This window comes from Rhinopithecus bieti, unplaced genomic scaffold, assembly GCF_001698545.2.
Source record: "Rhinopithecus bieti isolate Rb0 unplaced genomic scaffold, ASM169854v2 scaffold_4134, whole genome shotgun sequence".
NCBI lineage: Eukaryota > Metazoa > Chordata > Mammalia > Primates > Cercopithecidae > Rhinopithecus > Rhinopithecus bieti.
The window spans coordinates 160,550-171,513 of NW_016804265.1; the positions used below are offsets into that span (position 1 = coordinate 160,550).

General features: G+C 39.2%; 1 protein-coding gene across 1 annotated transcript in view; it reads left to right on the forward strand.

Moving 5' to 3' along the window:
- The window catches only part of REPS2 (RALBP1 associated Eps domain containing 2), a 208,626-nt gene that overhangs the window by 120,319 nt on the left and 77,343 nt on the right, over positions 1–10,964 (forward strand). The window contains 2 exon segments of the mRNA XM_017867491.1: positions 3,629–3,723; positions 9,384–9,453. Of these exon segments, the coding sequence (XP_017722980.1) occupies positions 3,629–3,723; positions 9,384–9,453 (165 nt within the window).

A 10,964-nucleotide genomic window follows, 5' to 3' on the forward strand; every position in this document is an offset into this window, starting at 1 on the left:
CTGCAAGTTCTGCCTCCTGGGTTCACACCATTCTCCTGCCTCAGCCTCCCGAGTAACTGGGACTACAGGCACATGCCACCACACCCGGCTAATTTTTTGTATTTTTAGTAGAGATGGGGCTTCACCATGTTAGTCAAGATAGTCTCGATCTCCTGACCTCGTGATCTGCCTGCCTCGGCCTCCCAAAGTGCTGGGATTATAGGCATGAGCCACCGCGCCTGGCCTAGTGCTTTTTTTCTTTTCTTTTTTTTAAAGCTTAACTCTCACCTTTTTCCAACTTTTTTCTAATTGATCTATATTCAGTCTTTAAAAAATCTAATTCAGTTTTTGATAAGATTGGTGAAGAGGATAAATTTGGTTGATATCTTCATGCATTCATAACTAGACAGGCTTGTTTTCTAAAATAATAATTTTTTTTTGAGCTAGAGTCTTGCTCTGTCACCCAGGCTTGAGTGCAGTGGCATGATCTTGGCTCACTGCAATCTCTGCCTCCTGGGTTCAAGCAATTCTCCTGCCTCAGCCTCTTGAGTAGCTGAAGCTACAGGCACCTGCCACCATGCCTGACAGATTTTTGTATTTTTAGTAGAGACGGGGTTTTACCATGTTGACCAGGCGGGTCCCAAACTCCTAGCCTCAAGTGATCCACCCACCTTGACCTCCCAAAGTGCTGGGATTACAGGCATGAGCCACCCACCACACCTGGCGTGTTTTGTAAAATAATGGAACAGGAATTCTATCTGATGCCATTTTACTTGCAATTATGGAAATAGTCTCTTTTCCCTAATAGTAAAACTTCAATGACAGAGTTGTATTAGTTGGTGGCTTACCCTCTAGCCTTTTGATAGTTTCAGCTGGGTGAGGTGGCTGACACGTGTAATCCCAGCACTCTGGGAGGCTGAAGCAGGAGGATCAGTTGAGGTCAGGATTTCAAGACCAGCCTGGGCAGCGTGGTGAAACCCCGTCTCCACCAAAAAATACAAAAATTAGTGAGGTGTGGTGGTGCGCACCTGTGGTCCCCAGCTACTCGGATGGCTGAGGCAGGAGAATCTGGGAGGCAGAGGTTGCAGTGAGCCAAGATAGCGTCACTGCACTCCAGCCTGGCTGACAGAGTGAGACTCTGTCTCAAAAAATAAATAAATAAAATAAAATAAAATAAAAAATGAAAAAAAAAAGTCACCCTTTGATAGGTGATTTGGTGGGTTCTGGTAGAAATTTTTGCCATAGAGTTTGTTAAAAAATATCTATGACGTACTTACTGTGTGAGAGGTACCACATCATTCACTGTGGTCAGAATGCTGTATGAAGCAGAGCTCCTACTCCCATGAAGTAGTGGGCAGTTAATACGTGCCATCAAGGGGAAGCACAGATGCAGCAAGAGGGTGCATGACCTTAGGGAAGATTTCCTTAAATGTTTGCGCTGAGATGTGAAGACTGAGCTAGGAACTACATAGGTGAAGAAGGGAGAAGCTTAGGTTCTGAGAAGGGGGAATAACAGGTATGCTGGGGAGGCTCTGAGAGGGGACTTGGAACATAGGAGGAGTGAGAATTTCAGGCCACAGTGACTGGCGTGCACGGAACCAGGGTAGAGGGGCTGGGTTGAAGCTGAGGAAGAAGGTGGGGAACATATGACGGGCAATAATGTCACCTTATTTTAGGCGGATAAGTGACACAATCAGATTTGCTATGTGAAATGATCATGCAGGTTACTGTCCAGAGAACAGGTTTTGAGGGGCACGGGTAGAAACCAGAAGACTAAGTTGTGGTAGCTGGCCAGTCAGGAGCAGTAGGGCGCTTGCACTGGGGAGGCGACAGTGAGATGGAGAGATGTGGACACCTTTGAGAGAGATTTAGCAGGTAATTGACAACATTTATAGTTTTGGAAAGTGTTAGCTTTCTTCACAGGAAGATCCCCTCATGATAAAGCATCAGTCATATAATACTAGTCAGAGCCTTGATTGATAGACCAGAAAGAGAAATCTTAATAATGGTTCACACCACTCTTGGGGCTGGACTGAGGAGTGGTGCTTTTACTGAGTTTTTACCAAGGAAACAGATTATGAGGTATGGTCAGAAAAATCACCAGGGCCCACAGTTTGCCCCACCTGATACCAGTGAAATTCAGACCAGAGTAAGCAAATGAACAAATTAAGGTGCTTGTTCTTAACTCCATGTGGTGCTGATACTCAGACCAGTACTTACTTCCTTACTTACTGTATGTATGTATGCATGTATGTATTTATTTAAATTAGACACATAGGTAGGAAGGTAGGTAGATACATAGACAGATGAGACAGGGTCTCACTATGTTGCCCAGGCTGGTCTCAAACTCCTAGACTCAAGCAGTCCTCCTGCCTTGGCCTCCCAAAGTGCTGGCATTACAGGTGTGAGCCACCATGCCTGGCCAATGGCCAGTACTTTACTGCAGAAGGATATTGGCATTTCAGTCCCTGATGGGAGTGGGAGGGTGGGGAAGGATTTAAAACAATGCCAATCCACTTTTCACATTTGATTCAAGTTTTTTTTTTTAACCTTGCATTGCAATTTTATTTCCTAATAGCTTGTCTTGACAAATTGGTTTTTTTTTTTTTTTTTTTTTTTTTTTTGAGACGGAGTCTGGCTCTGTCTCCCAGGCTGGAGTGCAGTGGCCGGATCTCAGCTCACTGCAAGCTCCGCCTCCCGGGTTTACGCCATTCTCCTGCCTCAGCCTCCCGAGTAGCTGGGACTACAGGCGCCCGCCACCTCGCCCAGCTAGCTTTTTGTATTTTTAGTAGAGACGGGGTTTCACAAATTTGATTTGTAGCTTCTGTTTATTACCTGCTACAGTCTGCTTTTCCTCTTTGGAATATTGACAAATTTTCTAGCTGTTGAGATATTTCTTTCCTAATTACTTTGTGACAAAGTAGTGCAGCAGAATCTGCTTCTAAGACATAGCCTGGTGTGAAGTAATTAGCTTACCAAGTAGACTGATCTTTCCTCATGTGAATTCGCTTAACTACTGAAATAACAGCCAGTGTCACTATTGCATATTGAAAGAAACCCTTAATGTGATTCTTTTTTCTTTGTTGTAAATCAGCAAGAATTTATGCTCTTATTTTTATCATTCCTGCCAACCAAGGAGATAAATATTTCATAAAATTACCTTGGGTGCACATCATTGTAAGATCTTGCCTATATCTAACAATAGTTAAATGATGTATTTCCTTAGTTAATGTCCCTATACATTAGAAACTACACTAGTAACATAGTTAAGACTTACATATTGTGATAGTGATGGTTAATGTGGAAAATTACTATGCTATAACATGAAGTGTTCAGAGCACATACTCTTCAGCCAGACTGCTGAGAGTTAAAGTCCCTGCTCTTCTATTTATCAGCTGTATGACCTTGAGTAAGTTGCTTAACTTCCCTGTTCTCAGTTTCATCACATGTGAAATGGGGATAATAGAAGTACTGGGTTGTCCGTGTAAAGAACTGAAAATACTACCCTAGCATGATGAATGCCATAAGTGGTCTATCAGAGCTAGCTGATTTTGTTGTTATATTTAACGAGCACAGAAAAGCTGATGGGAAACACTGATTACTATGGCTCTAGGAAATATTCTTATATATTCTTTTTGTTTCTTCCTAGCTTTTCCTAAGCCCAAGTGGGACTGTCAATTATTTGATTCTTATTCTGAGTCACTGCCGGCAAATCAACAACCTCGTGACTTGAATCGGATGGAGGTAAAGATTTTCGTATGCTGATAAATAAGGATGTGTATGGAGTTAAATCCATTAGCCTATGTTCTTTATGAACTCTGGAAAATGAACTTTTTTTTTTTGCTTGAAAATGAGCTTTTATAACATTTCCTTTTCGTACTTGGTAATTATTAATACTTTGATGCTCAGCCTTTCAGATCTAGACACCAGATGTATCTATAATTTTCCCCCTTTTCTCCCTAAAACTGGATGTGCTAAAGTAAGTAACATAATCTCTGGACCTTCTAGATGCGAAATGTAGATATAGCCAAACTAAGCCAGAAAATTCTAGCCAAGTTATTTACTTTAACCAAACTTTAATTCCCTAGTAAACAATTTTAATTGTATTTTTATCAGTTGGGCATTAATAAGCTATACTGAACCAGAACTGCTTTGAGAAGAGGTTTGAGGACTTTATATGAGGGCCCCAAATCACATTCGGAACTCCTTCAGGATTTTTAGCTTTCGGACCAAATGAGGACTGATTTGGATGATCCCCAAAAGGAACTTGGAGAATTCCCCCAGTGTTGGGCCATGGATGGAAGGACTTAGCCAAGTGCTTAGGGAGCCTTAGCTATGGATCAATAAATAGGAGTTGTTATAGTTATTGTTGTCATCACCACTGTCATTATCATCATTATCACCATTATGATTACTATGATGACAACTTAGGATACCTGCTGTTCCCTTCCTTAAAAAATTTGGAAATGTTTAATAAATGGAGCTTTATTCACAGACTCCTATTAGCGTCCTCTGACCCTAGTTGAAACCATTGCAAGATGATAGAAGTCAAAGGCAGGGAGCAGGGACATTTCTTTAATTTCTTGTGACTGTGCATGATGATTTATTCTCTCACACGAGGCCCTCATGCCTGTAGCGTGTGTTATGGATGGCATCGTCTGCTCCCCTGTGAGCCAGTCAAGCCTGCCTTTCCAGTGCTCCTCTGACTAACATCTCTCTTTGCCACTTTGCTTTTCTTTCTTTGAGTTGCATCCTTCATGATACTTTCCTCAGATTTCTACTCATGGGAAGAAGACATAAAGAAAAGTCACTTCAGAAGGAATGACAGATGTGGATTTGAAGAATTTTGGTTAAAATTTTTTTTTTTTTCTGCAGAATGCATATGACAGAGACAGATAAAATCGTTTGCCACTTTTCATGGCCCTTGGTTTACTTTGGAGATTCTAGCAGTGTTTAAAGAGCTTTGTTTATCAAGCCAGGATGGATACTTCTATGGCTCTCTGACTCTGTGTGTGTGTATGTGTGTATGATGGCCCCCCGCTTGCATAAAATGATGAAGTTATTAGTTGATCTTCTTTTAAAATGGCCAAAAAAGCTGTTACACACACACACAGCACACACACCCTGAATGTCTTTTATGACTCTGTTACACCACACACCACACCACACAGCACACACCAGTCTCTCTCACGTGCTCTTTTTTGTTTCTCTCCTCTCTCCTAATGTCGTGGATGACATTAGCATGATATCATCCTTTGTGGAGTTATATGGGCAGGGCTAAGTTTTATATTACTGTTTGTATCTTTAAGTGACTCACTTGGGGACGAGGGAGATTAAAAACTACATAGTCTTTTTTTTTTTTGGCCTATCCAAGAAGAAAGCAACAACAACAAAATCCCTCTTTTCCAGCCAAATTGTTATTTTTGAGGATGCTATGGTTTTAGACAATGAATGCAGTAAACAGAATTCAAGGACAAAGTAATAGGGTTAATTGATGGTTTGTTCATTTAAGAAGTATGGGTCAGATTGCAATAATGATTCAATATTTCATGTTCTTCTAAACTATTACTGATTTTTCCTTCTACCAGTCTTTTAATATATCATGAATGCATGGAGTTTAATTAGATTTTGGAACTAGCCCTGTGATCGATGACTCCAGTATAGGTGGTTGTGTTCTGAACAAAGCTGCAGCTGATTTAGGTCCCAGGTCGTGAGAAATTGGCTTAGTGATACATCTTTTTCTAAAGACAGCAGAGCTGTAGCCATGTACTTATTTCCATTAAGAATTACAGATGATAATTTCAGGTGTATTTCTCTTTATGAGTGTCTCTTAGATTACTGGATTTCTTTCTTTTTCTAAACAGCTTTACTGATAGAGACTTTACATACCATACCATTTAAAGTATGTAATTCAGTAATTTTTATTATATTAACAGTTGTTCCACCATCACTGCAGTTTAATTTTAGAACATCATCAGCCCAAAGAGAAACCCAATACTCATGAGCAGTCACTTCCTATTCCCCTGTCTCTGCCAGCCTCTGATAATCACTCATCTATTTTCTGTCTCTAGATTTGCCTATTCTGGACATTTCCTATAAATGGAAGCATATAGTATGTAGTGTTTTGTGACCGTATTCTTTCACTTAGTATAATGTTTTCAGGGTTCACTCAGATCATAACATGTATCAGTGCTTCATTCCTGTTTAATGCTGAATAATATTGCATTGTATGGATATGCTACATTTTGTTTGTCCATTCATCAGTTGATGGACGTTTGCATTGCTTCCACTTTTAGCTATTATAAATAATGCTACTATGAACATAGATGTACAGGTTTTTGTGTGGATGTGTGTTTTTGGTTCTCTTGAGTATATACCTAGGAGTGGAGTTGTTGGATTGTATCATAACTTAACTTTTTGAGGAATCACCAAACTGGTTTCCAAAGCAACTATACTATTTTACATTCTTCCACTAGCAGTGTATGAGGGTTCCAATTTTCCCACATCCTTGTTAACACTTATTGTCTGACTTTTTGATTTTAGACATCCTAGTGGAATGAAGTGGTGTCTCATTGTGGTTTTGATTTGAGTTTTCTAATGATTAATGACATTGAGCATCTTTTTGTGTGCTTATTGGCCATTTGTATATCTTCTTTGGTGAAGTGTCTAAGTCCTTTGTCCATTTTAAAATTGAATTACTTGTCTACTATTGAATTGTAAGTGTTCTTGTGCTTTTGGCATCATATCTAAGAAACCATTGCCTAATATTAAATCATGAAGATTTACTCCCGTGTTTTCTTCTAAGAGTTTTTTTGTTTTTGTTTTTGTCTTTTTTTGTTTTGTTTTTTGAGATGCAATCTCACTCTCCTGCCAGGCTGGAGTGCAGTGGCATGATCTCAGCTCATTGCATCCTCTGCCTCGCGGGTTCAAACGATTCTCCTGCCTCAGCCTCCTGAGTAGCTGGGACTACAGGTGTGCACCACCAAGCCCAGATAATTTTTCTATTTTTAGTAGAGATGGGATTTCACCATGTTGGCCAGGATGGTCTCGATCTCTTGACCTTGTGATCCGCCCACCTCGGCCTCCCATAGTGCTGGGATTACAGGCATGAACCACTGAGTCTGGCCTCTTCTAAGAGTTTTATAGTTTTAGACCTTTACATTTAGGCGTGTGATTAATTTTGAGTTAATTTTTGTGTATGTTCTGAGGAAGAGGTCCAACTTTATTTTTTTGTATGTGGATTTCTAGTCATCCCAGCACCATTTATTGAAAAGACGCTTTTTTCCCCATTGAATTGTCTTGCACCCTTTTTGGAAATCAACTGACCGTAAATGTAAGGGTTTATTTCTGGGTTTTCAGTTCTATTCTATTGATCTATATGTTTATGATTATGCCAGTACCACAGTGTCTTGATAATTTTAGATTTGTAGTAAGTTTTGAAATCAGGAAGTGTGAATCCTTTAACTTTGTTCCTCTTTTTCAAGAATATTTTGCTATTCTGACTTCCTTGCATTTCCATATGAAATTTAGGACAAACTTGCCAAATTCTGACAAAAAAAGATTGCATTGAATTTGTAGATCAGTTTGGAGAGTATGGCCACCTTACCAATATTAAGTCTTCTAACTCATCAGCATGAGATGTCTTTCCATTTATTTAATTTCTTTAAACAGTTTTTTGAGATTTCTTTTTATCTACATTGCCTACTCCTAAATTATGTTATTCTCCGAAGGGGTCTGATTTATAATGCAGGTGGCAAAAGACAATGAAGGAAATGTACTGTTATGATACATTGTCTGTTCTATTGGAGATAGTAGACTTCGAATAGGAAATTATATATGGATACTTCATTTTAATGAGTAAATCTCAGCACTATGTGAGGCCGAGGTGGGCAGATCACGAGGTTAGGAGATCGAGACCATCCTGGCTAATGCAGTGAAACCCTGTCTTTGCTAAAAATACAAAAAATTAGCCGGGCGTGGTGGCACGTGCCTCTAGTCCCAGATACTCAGGAGGCTGAGGCAGGAGAATCACTTGAACCTGGGAGGCGGAGGTTGCAGTGAGCCAAGATTGTGCCACTGCACTCCAGCCTGGGGGACAGAGCAGGATTCCGTCTCAAAAAAAAAAAAAATTACTTGAGTGAAGACTGTTAAATCCTAGACCAATTTTCTACTAAGTAATACTTCGGTCTCTTTCTTGGGAATAGTTTAAAACAACAGTTTAAAACAAAAGTGTTGCTTATCTCTCTGGGATTGTTTAGGTTCTGAGAGGTAAACCAATTAACTTTTTGGAACACCAGATGGTTCCAGGAATTTGCTCTTTCCTTCAAGATAAATGTTACAATTTATCTTTATTTGATTTGTGACTGTGTTTTAAATATAAACAGTATCAAAAGGCATATGATGACAAGTCTTCCATCTACCAAGTCACCTTTGAATTCTTACATATCTTTCCAGAGTTTGTGTATATAAATAAAGCAAATATGAATATATATTATTCTTTAATCTTATAGGCCTTAGAGTGCATATTCTTTTCCAGCTTTGAGGTATAATTGACAAAAATATATATTTACGATGTTTTCATCTATGTGTATGAAATGATTACTGCAATCAGACTAATTAACATATCTGTCACCTCTCACATAGTTACCTTTTTTTTGGTGTAGTGAGAACATTTAAGATCAACTCCCTTAGCAGTTTTCAAATATACCATACATTGTTATTAACTATAGTTAGAGTGTGTGTTAAATTGAGAATTTATAAGAAATAAATTTATAGTAAGTAGATTTTAAATGGTTTAAAACTAATTCATACTTAATAGATTTGGGTATTCACATTAGTGTAAGTGAGGACTTCCCCCCGTTTGCATTAGGAGAAAATGTTAATCTGCTTATCGTAAAATTCTTTTATCCCATAACAAGAACGCTGTTTTAATCAGGTTTAGACACCATCTGCATGACAGATTTTGGCAAACACCCACATTGTGGGGCCACTTGTCAGAACTTCTTTGTGTTTGTGAAAAAATACATAAAGGACAGGTTTGTTCTTGGCCAAATGGACAAGAGTTGCTATGCAATTCTGTGGCTGAATCCCAGTCTGAATTCAGATTTAATACATGTCCCTTAATCTGAATCATATTTTTCCTCTGTGTACGTAAAATTTCAATACAAATTAACATACACCTCACTTGGAACCTAAAAAAAATAAGACAGTATTAAATGCAGGGTTTACTGCAGACAGAAATGTTGGCAAGAAATAATAGATTTTAAGACATTTTTGGCTGGGCGTGGTGGCTCACGCCTGTAGTCTAGCACTTTGGGAGGCTGAGGTNATTGTTTTTCATCATATGTGTGCATCACTTAATTTCTGTTCCAACCAGTTTAATTAATTTGCTTTTCTTTTCAAAGAAGACATCTGTTAAAGACATGGCTGACCTTCCTGTCCCTACCCAGGATGTGACTAGTGATGACAAACAAGGTAGGAAAAGAATCAGTTTTCTTCCTTAACCAGCGTTCTACCTCTGTTATCTTATCTACTCCTCTTGGAATGGTGGCTTCTAGAGCATATGAGGGCGGTTCTCAGCATGTAAACACATTTGGATAGATTAAGTAGTTCAAATCATTGTCATAAAACAGTAGTTCACAAAGTGGTGGTAGCAAGAGCTTGAGTGTCCAGAGTCTTCCAAGTCATTGGCCCTTTAGTCTTTGCTGACCCTCAGGCTACTCTTAACACCTTACACTGGAATCTGATCGTGGCAATTAGGAAATGACTGGAAGCTGAATGAATTGAGTGCTTAACATGTTGTGTTTGCGGATGTGATCCCAGACATCAGTGTAAATGCACATTTGCACACAGTTCTAATCCATGAGGAAGTTCTCTTCTGGACAGAGCTTTTGTCCTTAGCATTTATCTGTTCTTGTCTTTGTGAGTGTGGGAGTGTGACATGGAACCCAGCTATAATTTTCCTATCTTACTGGGCAGCTGAGAAGCAGTGCAGCACAGTATTCCGTGTTAGAGCTACTCCCAGGGATGAGTTGGCCTGGGAATATCTAGAAGTGTGGGAAGGACCCTCTCTCCCACCTCCTATACTTTGTATAGTGCTTTATAATCTACCAGGTCCTTCCTCATATACTGTCTTATTCAGTCCTCACAAAACTGAATGGAGGCTGGTAAGTTTTATCACCTGAAATTTAGAGATGAGTAAACTAAAATTCAGACACTATGAATCATTTGCCTAGTTATTAAGACAAAGATTTGGGACAAGAACCAAGATTTTTTCTAAGCCTCAAGCCAGTATTCTGCCTGTTATTTGATATTGATTTACTACCCATGAATGAGAGGCTTATTTGAAGGGACTAAAAGTCAGTGAAGCTATTTCAGGTTTTATTGTTGAGGCCTGCCATTGATTAGGCATTGTATGGGGGCTAAACATGAAAAATAAGTTGTCCATTAAGCGACAGTAATTGCATGTTCTCTATTTAAATACTTGTTTGGGAGAGACAGCTAGAAGTGGACATTGTCTGCGGTAGCATGTATTCTGACCATTCTCCTAACCATTTGTACAGTGGAATAACTGACCATTTGTACAGTGGAATAACTGGGCAAACTATAAAAATATTGAAACCTGGATTTCACAACCAGGGGTTCTCATGTCATCAGTCTGGGTGTCAGGAATGAAAGAGGGAGAAACTCCCAATACTTCCTGGTAATACTCCTCCTATCTGCTTGAGGTGCTGTCTCTGGGAAGTTGAAAATACATCTTTGCTCTTTGTAGAAGGAGAACCTATTTCCATACTCCAGGAGGTCTTTATTGTTTTAGTAAATGCTATAGCAACTCTTAGAGGTTTGTGAGACCTGTTTTGTAAGTGATGACTAGCAATTCTTTGTTTTAATCCAATTTGCCTCAGAAATGACATTTTATAGTTTCAATTTTTTTTCCCTCTTTTCCCTTTCTCGTTGCTTAAAAAAACAAAACACGACTAGCTTTG